The sequence below is a fragment of the Acanthochromis polyacanthus genome, chromosome 3, assembly GCF_021347895.1.
Source record: "Acanthochromis polyacanthus isolate Apoly-LR-REF ecotype Palm Island chromosome 3, KAUST_Apoly_ChrSc, whole genome shotgun sequence".
In the NCBI taxonomy this organism is placed as follows: Eukaryota; Metazoa; Chordata; class Actinopteri; family Pomacentridae; genus Acanthochromis; species Acanthochromis polyacanthus.
Genome location: NC_067115.1, coordinates 2,938,819 through 2,957,768, shown reverse-complemented (window position 1 = coordinate 2,957,768; position 18,950 = coordinate 2,938,819). Strand labels below are relative to the sequence as shown.

The 18,950-nt window shown below is 41.7% G+C and overlaps 1 protein-coding gene across 3 annotated transcripts; it reads left to right on the top strand.

Moving 5' to 3' along the window:
- Positions 1 to 628: 628 nt before the first annotated feature.
- gtpbp1l (GTP binding protein 1, like) lies at positions 629 to 16,762 on the top strand. 3 transcript variants are annotated; one of them, XM_022194139.2, is made up of 15 exons: positions 629 to 716; positions 1,026 to 1,216; positions 1,683 to 1,794; positions 4,556 to 4,736; positions 6,854 to 7,037; positions 8,152 to 8,316; positions 8,444 to 8,567; positions 9,477 to 9,591; positions 11,495 to 11,639; positions 12,346 to 12,528; positions 12,822 to 12,957; positions 13,134 to 13,312; positions 13,431 to 13,568; positions 14,132 to 14,182; positions 14,844 to 16,762. In XM_022194139.2, the coding sequence occupies exons 2-15, from the start codon at positions 1,028 to 1,030 to the stop codon at positions 14,955 to 14,957; spliced, it is 2,016 nt and encodes a 671-aa protein (XP_022049831.1). In that variant the 5' UTR covers positions 629 to 716; positions 1,026 to 1,027; the 3' UTR covers positions 14,958 to 16,762. The 3 variants fall into 3 exon arrangements, with proteins under 3 accessions (XP_022049831.1, XP_022049832.1, XP_051801354.1); XM_051945394.1 differs by lacking the exon at positions 629 to 716 and adding an exon at positions 720 to 817; XM_022194140.2 differs by lacking the exon at positions 14,132 to 14,182.
- Positions 16,763 to 18,950: the final 2,188 nt, after the last annotated feature.

The following is an 18,950-nucleotide window of genomic DNA, read 5'->3' as shown; positions in this document are numbered from 1 at the left end:
TCCAAGCCTTTCAGGAACAGTGGCCCAACATTAACTCTTAGTGTTGCAGATGTGTGGAATTACGCAATGCAACTGTGGACACGCTTACCGGTGAATTCTGGTCACTGACACCACTCTCCATCTGCCCATTATATTTTCCATTTAATGTGTGCATTTGGTCGTTTTATGACATCCATTCACGTGTAGAAATACAGCGTGTTTTAACAACAAATGCTTATTCCTATGTGTTAAAAAGAATGAATAGAATTAAATAAAATGTTACATGTTGCATTTATATTTTGTTAATAATATTTACTTATAATATAGCAAGTTCACATGTCCATGTATGTTTAGATAACACTTAAATTGTATTTAAAAGGTGTAAAGTACTTGCTTTTCAGCTTAATTTTGTAATAGTTTTCCTTACAGAGAATAAATTAATTGATAATGCATTTTTATTTGATGGCTATAGCATTCTTTGGGGGTTATTTATTATTATTATTATTATTGTGTAACAGTAAGGGTGTGTGTGTTTGAAAGTAGGTCAGGGTTTCAGGGTTTCACCCGAGCAACACTCTGATGTATGTTGTGCTTCATATATACGGGCGTGGCTTTGTGTAGTTTAGCCAATCGTCTGTCTTCGTTTTACGGTAGGCGTGTCTTACAGTCGGTGTCCAGACACCGAAGCCAACCAGAATCAACAGCTAAGTTAGCTTGTCAGCTAGCTGTAACTTCTGGTATGCTGCTATTTTATGAGAGATATAAATATCAAATTCGGCTTAATTCACCATTTAAATGTCCACAAGTTTGAAAATGTAGTTGACATGTTACACCTATGGTGATTAATTAAAATTTCGTTTCCCATTTAATGTGTTAAATGTAATAATAACAAGTTCGATGTTTGGTTAGCATTAGCTAGCCTGCTCTGATTATCAACCTAACTTTCTGTCTTTGCTAATAGCTAAAGATGAGCTAGTGGAGCCATGTAAAGGAAATTAGTTAGTTATTTGTTGTTCATGCTTATTTTTGATTTTTCTTCCTTGTAGAAATGGCGTCGTCAGTGGCGACAGAGCCAGCGAAATGCCCGGGTTCAGCACCAGCCGCAGAGTCCATAGTGCCCGCTTGTATGTTTGCACCGGATCGGGGATGTGCCGAGGATCTATCAGGCGGAGAGGGCTTTGAAGACGGCGATGGTACAAACGGAGAGTCCGCGGATCATTTAGACTTAAGCAGCAAGGTGGGCCTCGTTGGAAATTGCACCTAGTAACGTTAAGTTTTAAGGTGTTCCAACCGAGCATTTTTTGTTGTTTTGATTCGGTTAACTCTTGATATGTAGTAACAAAATTCCCGATGCAAGAAAGTTGCACACAGCGCATTTTGTGCTGGCTGTGCAAAACGCTGGAGAGTGACACGTATATTGCCCAGCCTATGTAGCTGCATCCAGCTGGCAGGTTCCCAGACATGGGGTAGAATTAAATGTATGTGCAAACTGTGCAGTCATTTGTATATTGTTGACAGGAAGAAGCCTCAGGCGTCAGACTGAATTAGCAAAGCAAAACCTTATTGACTGATCTGCAGAGCACACAGCCTATAAACGAAAGCTGATTACTTGCTGAAGTAGTGACTTCCAGACACTCACAAAAGACTTGTTTGACTTTAAAAATCTTTGTCTTCTGTCTCTTCACCGGTCTCTCACCTTTCAGCTGGTCCTTGTGAGTCCAACAGGAGAACAGTATGATTCATTACTACGACATTTAAGGGAGCGGATAGATGAGGGCTGCGGAGAGACAATCTATGTGGTTGGCATGGGCTCAGGTAAGAGTTCAGAACCTAAGGATGATGTCTTTGTCACCATGAAAAGGCAGTTTCAAATCTGGTCTTCACCTTGAAGCAGTGCAGAATCACCATTAAGAATATGCTTGTTGTTAAAAATGTATTTGCTCAATGGAAGAGTGGAGGAAACTCATGTTCTTGAAGATAGTATGCTACATAAAACTGTCATTACATTGTCTTCATACAGTGAGAAAAAATTCATTTGTGAGGAGCAGATGACAGTCAGAAGTCTTTGTTGGTAGATTCATAAGATTCAACAGTAAAGTAAGATTCTTGATAACCTCATTTCAGCTGTGATTTGACCCTTACTAATGTTGTGCCGATGTTGGTTTTCACTACATCTACATAAGCTGTTAGTGCCTCTGTTGTCATAATATATGATTTGAATTAATAAAAATATAATATCTTCACATATAAAACTTCTTAATGAAATCTTTATTTATTCTCTTTGATGTATAAACTTACTGTTATATCAACTAAATTGATTGTTTGCATAAGAATATGAACGATAATTCTGCTGTTTTTTGGGGTAATATTGTAGCTGAAGTTTAAGTTCAGCTTGATCAAAACAGTAATCTCCTGAGTCACTGGTGTGTGTAATGCACAGATCCTATAGATGGCACCAGAGACTTTTAATATTTTTGCAGGCACCTTGTTTTTAGAGTAAACTCAAACCTCGAAGGCAAAGAAAAGAATCTGCCATGTTGTTGTGGAAAGCCAGTGCTTATTTTCTACTTTATTACCTCTGGCTCCTTGAAAATATAGTTAGTGCAGCCTCACTAAATATAAACACACATTTCCACACATATAGACTTAGGCTATGGCATATATTGTTTCATATCCATATAAATTGTTTTGGGAAAGTAGTTTTTTAGTATTCCTAAGTACAAGCGAAGCCGCCATTGTGAAGCCATCACTTCTGCTGGCTGTGCCTCCCAGGCAGCTAATCCCATTTGTTTGCTGTCGAGTTTTCTGCTCCACACACAAACACGAGGGCCTTTGTTGGGAACCAGAGTTATTTTTTTTTGCCTGTTACAGCAACATGTCTGACCCATGTGGCCTGTTCAAGAGGTCACAGTGCATGTGTAAAGGGGTGTCATTTATCCTTGCTCAGCACAGGGACTGTCACTGGTTCAGTAGTACATATGTCAGTATTCATGACCCGTGTGGCCGGCTGACGAGTCTGATGACCTCACTGGAAGTCAGTGTTTCTCAGTCTAGTACAACTGAACTGTGTGAGCGGTTAGAGGAAGGTTTTTTTTTGTGGTGTTTGTATTGAAATAGGTAGCAGTGATTATATAAACCCTCCAGAAAAATGCAATTATGCGATCGCATGAATTCCCGCATTAATCACCAAAATGCCGCTAATTATGCGGGGGTCAATTATTTCCCAAAAGGCCGCATAATCCCCGCAAAACAGCACATAATTCCCGCAAGAATCTCACATTTCCGTGGAAAAAAAGGAGAAATATGCGGGTCCCGCTTGATTTCACAATTCCCACATAAAATGAGAAAACTATAACCGATATAAATGGAGTTGTGAGTGACTTTTTATGTGACGCCCGGCCTGACGTCATCAGTTCACGCATTCACACACACACTAGAAGCACGAGCTGATGTGGAGCGGCGCTCAGAGACGAAAAACAAGAACGGCGAATGCTCAAAGATCACATTTACCTACGAATATTTCAGCCAGAGAGCGGGCAAAACAGTACCCAGATTTACTGCACGAAAGTGGGGGGGAAACTTTTTTTGCAGCCCGTGCAACATCGTTCTGGAGCACCGAAGAAAATCAACCGTGTTGCAGGTAGTTTGCGCTACCTCAAAGTATAACTAAGCAGAAAGAATGTTTTATTTCTGAGAAATTTATGATTGAGGAATGTTTAAGTCCTGCTTAAGCTGATAATAAATGAAACATTGGCAGCACTTACTGTGATGTGTCTTGCATGTAGTATGTCTGTTTTTCTTTATATTGCTCTTTTTCATTCAGTGGTAGCCTAGTAACAGGATGTAGGAGAGGAATCACCTTTTTCCCAGTTCCTACATATTTCGCATCTTTTTGCATATTTCACAACTATTCGCATACTTTGCAACTTTCCGCAATTTCCCCGCATAAACTGGCATAAAAACCCCGCATATTTATTCGCATAATCAAGGATTTTTGCCCGTGTTTTTCTGGAGGGTCTAATTATAGCTGCTTTAACCGTAAAATAACTGGCAGCGAGTGAAGGCTTAATATGAGGTATGTTGTGGATAAGTAGGTTTCCTGAGAAATTTACAGTTACATAAAAATATATATTTGTGTAGTTTTATGAAAGACTCTGCAGCACTGCTGTTCTTGGACATTGTCTGAAGCTAACTGGTCATGATTCAATCATTTATGAAATTGTGGTTACAGTAATTGAGGTTTTCTCATCTTTGCACAACACTCCCGTCTTTTCTATGCACCACCTGTTTGTTTGGTTTCTTTGCTCTGTCTTCTGCAAAGTCTAGTGTGGTATGTGTCTTCCTGGTCACCACCCTGTCATATTGCATGTTACTAACATTCCTTTATTGGGTGGACAACAGTGAAGTTCCAAACATTCCCAGGGAGGCTTCACATTAACCAAACATTCTAAGAAAGCATATGCTCACTGGCACCTCAGCAAAGCGCACGTTAGCAAGAAGATGAGTAACGTTAATCCAGTTTCTTTATATCCCGCGTCATTGTAAGTCTCTGTCCTTCCTTCTCCTTTCTGTTTAGATGGAGGTGACTATGGTCTGGATGAGAAGGACATGGAAGCATCGGTAGCAACTGTGCGGTCGCTGTGTGAACAGATTGAGGCTGACCTAATCCTGCTGAGAGAAAGGACTGACACTGGCGGAAAGATTCAGGACTACCTCATCCGTCGGCGCGTGGGCGAGCAGGATTTCCTGGAAGTCAGGTATAAAGTATAACACGATGTTCTGTGAATTGGAAAAAGTATCGTGAGCTTTTACCTACTTCTGTCGCTGCTGTTAAGGTGCTCATTTGGATGGCTCTTAGGGTTAGGTTCTGCGTTTTGTATAAAGAGAGTATAAATACCGTTTTTTGGGGTGCAATTTTAAACCTTTGATGCACAACATGGGTCAAGATATACCCATTTTCCGTTAAATATGGGTCACTTTTGACCCATGCTGTGCATCAAAGAGTTAAGCCTAAGTGAGTGTGAGTGTGTGTCTGTATATGTAGCCCTGTGACAGACTGGTGACCTGTCCAGGGTGTCCCCTGTCTTTACCCTGAGTCAGCTGGGATAGACTCCAGCACCCTGCGACCCAAGTGAGGATTAAGCGGTGTACAGAGAATGGATGGATGGATGTTGTTTTTAGTGACAGATTTGAGTCTGTTAGGAGTGGATGATGCCAATCTTCCATAATATGACAGCAGATGTTCTGCTATACTTTGCTTGATTATTTCAGCTGCTCTTTGATTCTCTGCCGTCCACTAGAAAATGCTGTACAGGTGTTTTTATTGAATTAAAGTCAAGGACAACTTGGCCAGGTCCCAGTCAGTTTTTACTTTTTTTTTTCTTGTCCAATATTCATTAGGCTTCATGTAGTGTTTGTTTTTTTGCAGTTTAACCTTGCAGCTTTTGTGTGATTTTGTGAACAGCAATTTTCTTCTTGGACACTGTCCTCACAGGTGGACTTGATGTGTAATTCTTCACACTCTCTGAAGCACTTACCCGTCTGTTGTTCTGTTGTTCAGTGCAAGGCTTCGTTGTAGCAAATTGCATGTGCCGCCATTTCCTGTGCAGAGCCGCTGCACTTTGTGTTGTCGATAATATAGCTCTTCCTCTGTCTCCTAACCACTGCTGGAATTGTGTTTCAGCTTATGTTCAGTTGCATGCAAGTGTTGGTGCGCCGTCTCACCGTTTTATTTGCTTCTGCAGTTTTAACAGGTGCAACGGTGTGACATTAGACCCAGCTTAGACCAAAAATGAGAACACTTTTGTGTTTTTACAGGTTGTTTCATAGCTTTGTTCATGTATTCAGCCTTAATCAAAAATTGCACATGTCATCACTTTTGTTGCATTTGTCACAGATTTTCTATTGCGATGTGCTGATTGTACAGGAGCTCATTTATGAAATGTATTTTATCTGTCTGTCATTTTACGTAAGATCAAATGCCGTACACTTCTTGCTGTTTAATGTACTTATTGTCTTTTTGGTGTCTTGACGTGCACATGAAATTCCAGCATTAATTAAATGAAGTTTATTCATTCCATACAGTTGGTTGACAACATATTCTTAAACGGATAAAACTAAAGATTTTCTGCAGCTTTGTTGGAGTCAGTGACAGACTGTGATATATTACTGCACACGCCTTTATTGTATCAGATTTTGCTGCTGGCAGTATTTATTATATTTTGACATCTTTACCGTATCTTGTCTTGTTTGGTTTTGTTTATGTTGGATTGGACTTAAAGGGGAACTTCGGTTTTTTCCAACCTGGGGTCTGTTTCCATATGTAATTTCATACATGTGAGTGATGGAGAAATGAATTTTCGACATAGCTCCAGTATTTAGCCAGGCAGGCAGCTTAGCAGCTCAGCTAGTAGCTCAGCTAGCAGCTCAGCTAGTAGCTCAGCTAGCAGCTCAGCTAGCAGCTCAGCTAGCAGCTCAGCTAGTAGCTCAGCTAGCAGCTCAGCTAGTAGCTCAGCTAGCAGCTCAGCTAGCAGCTCAGCTAGCAGCTCAGCTAGTAGCTCAGCTAGCAGCTCAGCTAGCGAAAAGTATGGGGCAACTTGCCCCCCGCGTCAAAGTCCGCCCTAACGTGCTTTTTTCCCCACACTGACCGGCTCAGATAGTCTCAACGAGTGTCCCACAACATACCAGAGATGAGCAGTGAACGAAAACCTCCACATTACCTGGCCATCGCTCTTTGTTGTGGTCTGTATCCAAATCTCAGGACGCTAGAACGCAAATCTCGTTCCGAAATTGCGCGAGAGCTCGCGCCAAAACACCGAAGTTCCCCTTTAAACGCTTGAAAGTCACCCTTCGTGTTCTTTTGTTCTGTCTGCAGAGTGGCAGTTGTAGGGAACGTAGACGCTGGAAAGAGCACCCTGCTGGGAGTGTTGACCCACGGGGAGCTGGACAATGGCAGAGGTTTTGCTCGCCAGAAGCTCTTCAGGCACAAACATGAAATGGAAAGCGGCAGGACGAGCAGCGTGGGCAATGATATCCTGGGCTTTGACCAGGAAGGACAGGTGAGCTTCTGCCAGCTCTAAATGGACGCATGAGAAATTAAGAAATGAAGTTAATTTACTTTGAAGTTGTTTGAATTAAAAAAACGTATGTCAAAACATTGCTCAAAAAAGACATTATTTCAAGGGTGATTTTTGCTGTTTTTATCACAGCTTAATTAGCTTTGTTGATTGTGTAGAATTCATAGTTGTGATGGACTGTGCTGTAGTTACAAAATATTAGGCTATGAGTCCAAAATGTGGAACTTGGTAGAGCCTCCCACATTTCTCGTGGCTGTACAGTAAAGAGATGCTTGTGGTGTAAATACAAAAGATGGACATTTTTTGACATGGACAGCCCAGTTTAAAAGCATGCACATTTCTTTTCTCAATGTTCTCTATAATTTATAAACTTGAAATCAATGCCATTAGCCGCGTTTCCATTTCCCTTAGATATGCGCAAAATGTAAATAGTGCAATAAAAAACTGGTAATGGAAACACCCGAATTTCAAAAAAGGACTAATATATCCCTAAAAAGTTTTTACGCTCTCATGAGGTGGTTTTTCAGACGTTTCGAGATTGAAAAATATCGCAAAAGCGCAATGAAAACACTTTTTCCGCAATTATACGTCACCGGATGTGACGTACCTGGTCACATGACCAGTTCTCTCGGAGTAAACATGGCGCGGTGCGTGTGGACAGAAGAGGAGACCGAGACTTTTCTTGCCGTTATTCTTGAGAAAAACATCACTGCCATACTAGACAGCAAACAGCAGAGGAATGCAGAGTGTTAGAAGGAGATAGAAACACGTTTTGGGCGTCCATCTTCCTGCAGTGAAATGTCGCGGGATGATATTTTACGAGAGTTACGATGCTTCTGCCCAGAACAACCTTCAATGGAAACACGTTCAAAGCGTAAATATACTCTGTCGAAATTTTAGAAATATCGCTTTTATTTTGCGAAAAACTGTAATGGAAACCCAACTACTGATTCAGGTTTAAGAAAATTAACTTCTGGAGACAGTCTTGGCGAAAGTTATTTCTCATCTCTTGTCGAGTTATCTTCTACTTTGTTTTTTTCTTAACTTTACATCTTCCCTAAGTTATATTGTATTTTGTCTTTCACTGCTTGTTTAGGTGGTAAATAAGCCAGACAGCCACGGGGGAGGCCTAGATTGGACCAAGATCTGTGAGAAATCCTCAAAAGTCATCACTTTTATCGACTTGGCAGGCCATGAGAAATATCTCAAGACCACTGTCTTCGGCATGACGGGACATTTACCTGATTTCTGCATGCTCATGGTGAGGAGCAGGATAAGAAAGAAAAGCCTATGTAGTGTTCTGTTCCTGTTCACGTTTAACATTCAATGCTTCAGACCTTTTTGCAGATTTCACCGTCTGTCTGTCTGTTTCTCGTCGCTCCTCTTAGGTTGGCAGTAACGCTGGTATCGTTGGCATGACCAAGGAGCATCTGGGTCTGGCACTGGCCCTGAATGTACCGGTGTTTGTAGTGGTTACTAAGATAGACATGTGTCCTGCTAACATCCTGCAAGGTAAAGAGATAAACGACCGCTTGTTTAACTGAGAGATTTATTCGTGTTGAATCCCACCAGAGGCTGCAGAGCTGCAGAGCTGTGCATCTTCAGTAAATAGCTTCACTAGTTACGGTGAAATTTCCCGTATGGTCAAAGTGCACATAGTGAGAAGGCAGTTATCAGTGAGAGTAATGCCTTGCATTGTAAATTCAGTGTAATTTACATTCCCACAGCAATGATAAAATCATTGCAACAACCACACCGTCCACAGCATTTTGTTGTTAAAGACTCTTCGTACACATTAATTCTCTCTATTCACTGCTCTGCTGTACTTTAATGATGTTAAGTTAGTGTTTATGAAACTCAGCACTTACACGAAAAGCTTCTCCGGGATGGAAAAGGAATTATATCACGTTAACTGCTGGAAGGGTTTTAATGTGAAACTAAAGGAGAAAGAGTTGAGCTTGCATAAATGGGAAGTCAGTGGAAGAGCAAATAAACAAAGCAGATGGGAGTAATTCAGAAAATGTTGAGTTTCCTTCCTAAAATATGATTAAATATGCTTTAAAAAACACACAGAATTACAAATACGGGGCTTTTTCTAATAGAGGCCTGCTTCTTTTCCAGTTCCCTTGTCTTAAAATGTGTACTCATTAAATTTAGCTCATTATGAAGCACGCGTGTCTATTATTTTGTGTTATTGTCTCATAAGTAGTGTGGCATGTTGCCAGACTTTGTGACAGGCACTGTTTTAGTTTTTAAGAAACACTCACTTCTGTGGATTTGTCTGTGTGTGTGTGTGTGTGTGTGTGTGTGTGTGTGTGTGTGTGTGTGTGTGTGTGTGTGTGTGTGTGTGTGTGTGTGTGTGTGTGTGTGTGTGTGTGTGTGTGTGTGTGTGTGTGTGTGTGTGTGTGTGTTTATCCACAGAGACACTAAAATTATTACAAAGGTTACTAAAGTCGCCAGGCTGCAGGAAAATCCCAGTTCTTGTCCAAAACAAGGATGATGTCATCGTCACAGCCTCTAACTTCAGCTCCGAGAGGTAAGAACAAAGAAAAGGTGGGCTGGATATGGGAACTACATGGACCCAAAACAAAGCAGAAAGACCAAAAACTGAAAAACAACAGAGAAAGTACGTGGAAAAATATGCCATGTTTACTTAAAGCGGCAATTCTGAAGGTTTTATCCTCAAATATTTGCAATATTCGAAACATATCTGCAAATAAATCTGTATGAAGTTGCTAACGGAGCATTTCCTGTTATTGTAGCTTCACATTAAAAGCATTTCAGTCACAAAACACAAGTTGTCTTGTATTATAAAGTTGTTCCAAAAACCACAATGTGTCTTCACCAGAATAATGATAACAATAATGACCGTAATAATAATAGTCTTTATTCTTCGTAATAGGCAGCCTTTCACTGTGCCATGGGATTACAGTTGCTCAATGGTTAATATGGTTGGAAAAAGGTTCAATTATTACCCGATTTGTTAAAATGACAAAATAACTTTTCCTTTGTTGTGCACAGAAATCCGTGTGGTATTAAACTGTGTTTGCTGTGACCGCTAGTAACTACAGGTGTTGCCAAATTCTCCATGGCTGAACTCTTTGAGATTGGCACTTTGCAGGTCTGGGAGCTGACTAATTCATCCTGTGGTTTATTCCATAAAGGTGCTGCAGGCCTGTTTATTCAGTTTTTATTCAGAGGCATATTTCCAATCCATATTTCAACACAATACTCTTGCACATGCAGCACACAGCTTTCTCTGTGTTTGCACATTTAACTGTATGACCACATCAGAACCCTGTATTCATCAGTGTTGGCTTCTTTCTCTGTTCAGTTGCCTGCATGTTCGTCCAGTTACCTGTGTCATGACAGACCTGCTGTGGTGTGTGTTGTTCCCTACAGAATGTCACAGTACGAGAGCATCTGTTACCGTTTTAGTAGATAAAGGAGCCTAGAGTGTGTTTGATGCTACTGAAGATCATGTCTGTATGCAGCAGTGCACATTAGCGCTGTGATGTGCAGGTCGTGCAGGGTGTATTTCAGGCTCATAGGAGTGTATTTGCTTAAATATCTTTCGTCTTGCATATTCACTTTAATCAACACATTTAGTGGTACGTCTCAGGCCCTTTTTAATAAATGTTCTTATACTGGTTTTACATAACCAGGCAATAGCCAGATTAATAACTGTGTAGTACTTGATAGTACTCCACAATATCATTCTGGGACCGCTCCATGTAAATCCGTTCGGAGGAAAGAGGCACGGATTGGACAATGCAACAGTATGTCCCGCCTCTGACAGGTTTGTTTTTAGCCAATCGCGGGATCTTCACAACAAGCGGAGCCAATTGGTAGATTAAACTCTTACCAAAACCCGTAGGTAAAAAAGCACAAACATCTTTACCATCCAGAAATGCGCAAAGCGCCTCTCGTTGTTCTTCCTTCAAAGAAGCGATAGGAGATTCAGCTAAAACTGACTTAATAGCAGCATCTACACGATCGTTGTCCTCCGTTGCCGTGTTTGTTTTGATCTACTGGCGTTTGGTGTCGTCTTCACACCCGGATATCCCGCCCCACACACGAATGCTGCTGCGTGATTGGCCCGTGCCAGCTTGGCTCAGTGAATGCGGGAGCGGAGCAAGATGGTTTCTTGAGAGATTTATGAACTCACAAATATCGCGAGAAATCAACTTGCTGGCAAGGTTAGGTTTTACAGTGCCTTTAGGGAATCTGCCGTCTCACCCAATGGGAGGTCCAGCGTTTTAGTGAAACACAAGCATTTCTGAAGCCCATTTTGACAAAGCAGATGTTTGCTTACATTCTGTCTTTAGTTGTAACATTCTGCTGTGTTTTTGCCTTTTGATTCCAGTGTTCATGTAACTGAACAGAGGGTGATGTTTAACTCTCATACTTTTGTTCTCTGACTCCCACCCGCTCTCTAGGATGTGTCCGATTTTCCAGATCTCAAATGTGACAGGAGAGAACATGGACCTGCTGAAAATGTTCCTGAACCTCCTGTCCTCTAGGGCCACCTTCAGCAACGACGAGCCTGCAGAGTTCCAAATAGATGACACATACTCAGTACCGGTAAAAACAGAAAACACACACAGCTGTACACTCTTCAATGTTTTCTTTTCCCCCCATAGCGTTTTAGCACATGAAAGTGGTTGCCAAAGGGGGCAGCTAGACCAAAGAGAATGGTTGACAGAAGTCCAAATGTTTTTAAATCAAGCCCCGAGGGGGAGACAATAGAGAGTCTCTGCTGTTGCAGGTTAATACTGATGCAAAAGCTGATGTGTCTGCCAGCAGCAGGGCCATGTGAAAATGTGAAGCACTGAACTGAATGTGTGCACTCAGTGTCAAAAGCCTCTGTATGTGAGCATGTGGTGACACAACATGACAGCATTTTGATTTGCACAGCCAGACTGTCACTGCTTTTAATAGCAGAGCTGAATATAAAAACAAGGACGTTCTGTACGTTTCCACAGCGCATCGTATTAAAAGGAGGCAGCTGATGTAGCGCTGGAGAAAGAGTTCACAGAGTAATACTTTCTGAACATGTAAAGAAGATTGTGGGCGGTGTGTGAAAATTCACGATAAGGTGTGAAGCACCGTGAGCGGAACTTTCTACACCGACACTCCATAGTAGAAAATATGCAAAGAAAATACATAATTTGTAGAAAAGTGCACTCTCAGTGTTACTAAGAATGACTGATGAAGCCTCTCTGTAGATGGTACCAAGGGAAGAAGAGCCAGACGCCTAACTCGTCCTCTGTTGATCCTTTCTTGACAGGGTGTGGGCACAGTAGTTTCAGGCACTACGTTACGTGGAATGATACGACTCAACGACACGCTGCTCTTAGGCCCGGATCCTCTGGGCACCTTTATCCCCATCGCTGTTAAGTCCATCCACCGCAAGAGGATGCCTGTCAGAGAGGTTCGCGGTGGACAGACGGCATCCTTTGCCCTCAAAAAGGTGTGTAGGGGAGATTTAGGCTCAATTACAGCCATTTAGGACATTTTAGACAACCTGACACAAAGTCTTAAAAACTTCTGAAAAGGATAATTATTCAGAAACTTTTGGATGTATTATGAATAAGAATTAGTTTCATAACTTTCTAATCAGTTTTCTAATACATGCAAATCCCGAGGAGTGGGAGCAGGTCGTGTTCTGGCTCTAATTCTGTTTTGTCTTCACTCCTTCCCCATCTTCATTTTATGTCTTTTCTTCCTGCCGTTCCCCCCCCCGTCCACTTTGTATTTTTTCAGATCAAACGATCATCTATAAGGAAAGGAATGGTGATGGTTTCACCAAAGTTGATGCCACTGGCCACCTGGGAATTTGAGGCTGAGATTTTGGTCCTCCACCATCCGACCACGATATCCCCCAGATACCAGGCCATGGGTCAGTGACAGCACACCCTCAAATGTGTTTTACAGCAGTTGGCCCTAGTTTGTGTGTCTTCTTTATGCCTTTGATTTAGCCACTCGTGTAAAGTTAGACTGGCTTTTCTGGAAACTATGTAGTCCCCCTTAAAGTTTCAACCGAGAATAACTGGGTCACTCTGTCTGTTTCATTAGTCCACTGTGGCAGCATCAGGCAGACGGCCACAATCCTGACAATGAACAAAGACTGTTTGAGGACAGGGGACAAGGCCACGGTCCACTTCCGCTTCATCAAGACCCCCGAGTACCTGCACTGTGAGCAGAAGCTGGTGTTCAGGGAAGGACGTACCAAAGCTGTGGGCACCATCACCAAGGTCTGGAAGCTTATTGCTGCTTTCCTGTTTCAGTTTCCATCTGTAGACGATGTAGTAAGCTTGTTTAATGCTAGGTCAGTGCAAGTGTAAGTAACGCTGGCTGTGTTTGGGATTTTAGCTTCTCCAAGCAGTGAGCACCCAGGCGGCTAAGGCCCAGCAGTCTAAGAGTCAGGCCAGTAAGAAGACTTCTAAAGATGCAAATGAAGAGGGTGGATCAACAGTACGGCCGCCCAGTCCCAACGCAGCACAGCTACCAGTGAGTACACCAGTGATTTATGAAACTTTATTAAGTGCAAGTTCTTAGTAAACCAAGTGAGACGTTAGAAGTTTCAACACTTTTTGGTGAGGATATGTTTTATCTGTCCAGTATTGCATGTTATTTTAAAACTGCCAATAGTAGAAGAAGTGTAATCCTTCTTAATGATCTTAGAGTTGCATTGTATTGAAAACCTCTCACTCAAAAGGCTTGATATTTGAATTGAAGCATTTATTCTCCATTTCGGTGCATTTCTGAGAGTTAAAGTTGCCGTGTTTTTGACCGTCTTTGAACCTCAGACTGTCCCCTTTCTTACCCATTCGGTTTCATGTCTTAATCAGGTATTGGTTTGTTCCTCATGACCTTTGGTTTTCTTTCTTACCCTTCCTATAATACTGTACCTTCATCTCCACGTACGCCCACATCAATCCACTCATTTTCCATGTGGTCCTCACTCCTCCTCTCTGCTTTTTCTGCTCTTCACTGTCTTTCCTTTGCTTTTAACACTTTCCTTTCCTTTCCCCTCTCCTGTCCTCCCTCCCTGTCTTGGCATGCTGCGTCAGACAGTGGCAGAGGAGGAGGCTCTCTGTAAAGATGGCAACAAAGAGAACAAGGTAAAGAAGTTTCTGCAGACCGTGGGAGTCGTGACAGCGTCTCCTTAAACTTGGATGTTGTTGTGCTATTGTTGTCTTCACTTTCTAAACCGATGTTTTTGAGCATGCACACTCCTTTTCTGCAAAGTCTTACGTTATTTTCACCCAGTTCTGCCTGGAAGCTGCTCAGTAAAACCATCACTGTTTAATTGCTGGCCACTGAGCACAATTACGTGTTTACTTGGTAAACTGGACCCCTGTGGTTTTTGATTTAGAAACAGTCAACATACTTACCGTTAAAAGGACAAAAATCATTGAAGTTTTTCCCCATGATTGTGGTGTAAATGCGTAGCGTGTTTTAATTTGAAGTCCTTCTGTTGTGAATTCTGCCCGGTTAATTAATTTTCTAATGAAAACTTTAACCAGTGTTTTTGTATGTTAGAATTTCTAAAAGGTTTGCAGCACTACAATGAGTTGTCTTTTTATTTTTCACGTTTCCACCCTGTTCCTTCCCCGTGGAAAAAAAGCTTTAACCTCATCTTTCCCCTCTTAACCTTTTTAGTTAAAGGCACGGATGAGAAACAAATAGTTGTTTCTTGGACCACCCAGCTTTCCCCTGCTGTGTTCAGTTCATCTGAAACCTGATGTCGTGCGACTCACTGTGGTGTTTGTGTGTCTGCAGCTTAAGTCGGGAGGTGGAGGACGCAGGAGAGGTGGTCAGAGACATCGAGGGAAAGGCCTGAACGCTGCAACAATCTCTACAGCGGTTTCTGCAGGATCAGCAGGCACGGCCTAAACACAACCTTAGATTTGCCCTCAGCCCGTCATTATGACGTCTTTACGGGGAGGAGAAGTGACCGCGATGCTCTGCTGGTTGTCTGGCCGGTCATGACATGTGTCTTTAATCTAAAACGATTAACAGTTTGCAATTATTTTTCACCCTAAATCAGTTTATACCCAACTACCCGTGTGCTGCAGAGGGTGATAGTTGCTATTTGGTTTGAGTTTTACTGCATTAACAATTTGAAATTTGTAGGTTCCATTATATTTATCGATTTCTGTTTTAATACAGATGTTTCAGGGGTGTTCCTAAGAACCTCCAGCAGAGGCATCAGTCACTTCCCCAGCCCTGTTTTCAGCCTCCACTAGTATTTTTTTTCCTATTGATACACTTCCTATATTTTTCTCCACCTGACCGTCATTAACAAACTTCGTATGACGACGGCACTCGAGTCTGCTACTTAAATTCAGTAGTTTTGAGATTTGTCATGGACACTGGCAGTAAAAATCAGAACATTTGAAATTGAGTGAACTGAAAGGGAACGTCTGTAAAGAAAACCATGGCTTGGATGTAGCTGGTGTGTTTGTTTCCTCTGCCACCGTTTTGGGTGGTAGCTGCGTTGGTCTTTTGTTAATCCCCTGCTGAAGGTGTTTTTGATGTGACAGAGATGGTGGTGATGATGGAAATGTTGTGGCTGTTTAACAGAAAAGTTCCCTTCTTGCCGGGAAATTCTAACTACTCATGCGTCGTGGAGCATCTGCTTGTGCCCGACAAACAAAACCGTCTCTTTAATCCTTGCAAAAGAAAGGTCGTTTTATTGATTAAAAGCCAAACTGTTTTCCCAAGAGCCAGTGTTCTTGTTTTACTGCATCGGGTTCATGCAGCCAACAGAGAAAAGTTCTGAATAGTCCTTCCCCCTTTTTTTTTCTTTCTTCCCAACAAGTGCTGTCTAGTGGCCAAATGGCGTTTGTCGTGTTTTAATCAGGTTCAAGTCCTTTTGAACTTGTTTACTCTGTTTGCTGGGAAACAAGCCAAGCAGGCGCAGACTGTTAAGCACAGTTCTTCTATTTAATCCACTGTGATAACCAAATAACCCACAAGCTGAAAGCACAAAAACCATTACCTGCCATTTTGATAAATGAATTAGACACTCACGATTTGAAAAGCCAAGGAAGAACATTCATTTTGGTGGCACTTTTTTTATTCCAGCTGCAAAACAAATTTCAGTGCGATGACATTTGGAAAGCAAACACAAATTACTTTCGTTTATTTTTTTATGGTACATCCAGAATCAATATTACCCGCAGATATTTCTATATGATTCAGATTTTACTCTACACTACTCAAACCGTGACACAGAAACTGTTTAGGGTGTAAACACCACCTGGCAATGTACCAGTTAATTATGCAAATCCTCTCATATTGTGTCTAATAAGCTAACACAAACCGCCGATCCCATCAAACTAAAGTGAGCTGCAGAAAACTACATCCTTTTGTTAGCTACATGTTTTATCAAGTTCCTCACTGGCTTCTCTCCCGGTCTCACACACACACCTGTGAGTGCTGGTCAGTCTCATCTGAGTGTCTTTTAAGGGCTAAACCCATTTTCTCAGGATCCTAAACATACTGAACTGCCAGAATATTTCTCCCTTTATTCCCTCTTAACTTTACCAGTAGTGCATGGGTTTGTTTTTGATGCTCTCTGTGTGTGTATACGAACATGCGAGTTGTGCAGAAGGATAAAAGGAGATGCCATTTAAATTAAGTGGTGCCAGTTTGTGTTGTAAATCCTTTGAAATAAAGATGTTGTAGAAAACTCACTTGGCTTTTTCAAATCAATCCACTGACGCCGCGAGGCAGCGAATCCAAAGAAGAATGAGGTGAAAGGGGGCTTTGTTTGCGACGTTAAACATCACTTTTCAGTTTCCATGATTGCCTAGGATGTTTGTATGTCTTCATTTTCAAATTAGAGGTGTATTCTACATTAGTTTGTAACTGCCACTGACCCCCTGCACCGTGCCGCTGGATGTTTACAACGTTAAATTAAAATCACAGAACAAATGCTGGTGCCACGATGAACAGCAGAGATTTAAAGATTAAAGGTTAAATATTCATGTAAAAGCAACAGGAGTGAGCAAAAGTTTTCTGTTTGATATCCATTCAAACGCTAACAGCCGCATAAATGCATGTTTTTACATAAACACTGAAATCACTCAGTAATTTGATGGGAAATTGCGGAATTATCTCCACCTTTGAGGTCGAATGAATGCGGCTTTGAAGTCACGGTTTTCAAAGGTTCGATGGGGATTTTCATATTTGCAGGGTATCTAAAATATTTAATCGAAAATGAAAAAAAAAAGCCTCCAAGCGCTGAAGGAGTCTCTAATAACATCCCTTTATTTCTTATCAGAGCCGTGTAAAATGTGTGGAATGCCGGGTGAACATAGAGCCTTCACCAACACGAGTTAGCAATAAAATCTTTGCACCTATCTGTCTTTTTGCAAGTCATTCATCTTTCTTCTCTGCTGCAGCTGATTCTTCATCTTTTTTTCCCCTCATTCCCTCATATTGCCGCCTCCTTTATAATCGTCGTGCTCCAAATCTATCTCCGGTGGTACGGATCAGTAGTGTGAAGTGAAGTTGGCTCTTTTTGTCTCTACATAAGCAGTAAGGCCACCAGTTTTAAAACCGTCTCCACAAACTCTCCACACTGAAGGAGAGCCACTTTACAGTCTCTGTCATTCCACACAGGATGCTTCTATTCACTGCCTTTAATGCCATTCTCTGAATATGTGCATCAGACTGTGTTAAACCTTCCCATCACAGGCCCTCTGTTAACATCTCTCACTCCTCTGCTTCTTGCCCCAGTGGCATTAACAGTTAACAAAGTGCTCTTCGTTTCTGTCTTCTCAGAGAATTCTCAGTGTTTCTCAAGTAGGCATTGTGCTAAGAAATCTCCTCCAAATCCTTTTAGCCACTAATTAAACGCTAATTCCTCCCATTTCTACGAGCAGAGCTAATACTGGAAACGCCACACTGCATATTCTCTGAGCCTTAGCTTGAATGATGCTTCAGGGTTTTTTTTTTCCCCCCCAGAAGTGATGGCGCTGTAGATCAGTAGGCCAAACATCCATTATCAAATATTGAACGTATCATGGCCCCGTACATCATCATCATGGCCGTTCTTTCACATCCCCAATTAGAGCCTGCTAAGCAGTGTAATACGCTGATAGCCTTCTCACACTCCTCTATAACTTTCCCCACCAGGAGCTGTCTGCTGTTGGCTCCATCTCTCTTGTTCCCAGTTAACAAGGATAGCACTGATTTGCCAACAAATCCCCTACAGTCAACCTCCACTGGGCTAACCTTAGCGCCCTAACTGCACTCCTTAGCCTTTGCTGCCAGTTCTGCATTGCAAAGCTTTTTTCTCCCTTCGACTGTGTTCTCCCAATCAGCACCACAGGAGGATCCACAGAACAAGATGTGCTCTTAGATTAGTAGTAGCTATTTCCCCTGGGGCTTGTTTTCCTAAATCTGCTTGATATTATCAGTTGAGGTCTTTTTTGCTTAGAAAGGTTTCTCATTGAGTGAAATGACCTGGAAGCTTCATAGTGCGACGATAAGAGCCGGTCCAGTTCTCCAAATGCTGAGTAAAGGGTGCTTGGGTGCTTCCTATCTTATCTCCGTTAGCCTGTAGGACACACAGGAGCATCCTTTCTGAAATGAAAGGAAACTATTACAACATTTTAGGGTGTGTACTGATCTGTGTGGTGGTTTTTCAGTGATTATACAGTAAGTTCAGACATATATTCAAATCATAATCAGTATGTTTACCATAGGTCTGTCCTTGAAGGAGTGATAGGATGTCTTTAGATGGGTGATGTTTGTATATTCAGTGTGGTTGGATCTTACTGTTTAAAAAGTTTACGGTCACTTACAAATGTCCTTATTTTTGAAAGAAAAGCAGTTTTTTCAATGAAGATAACATTAAATTAATCAGAAATGCAG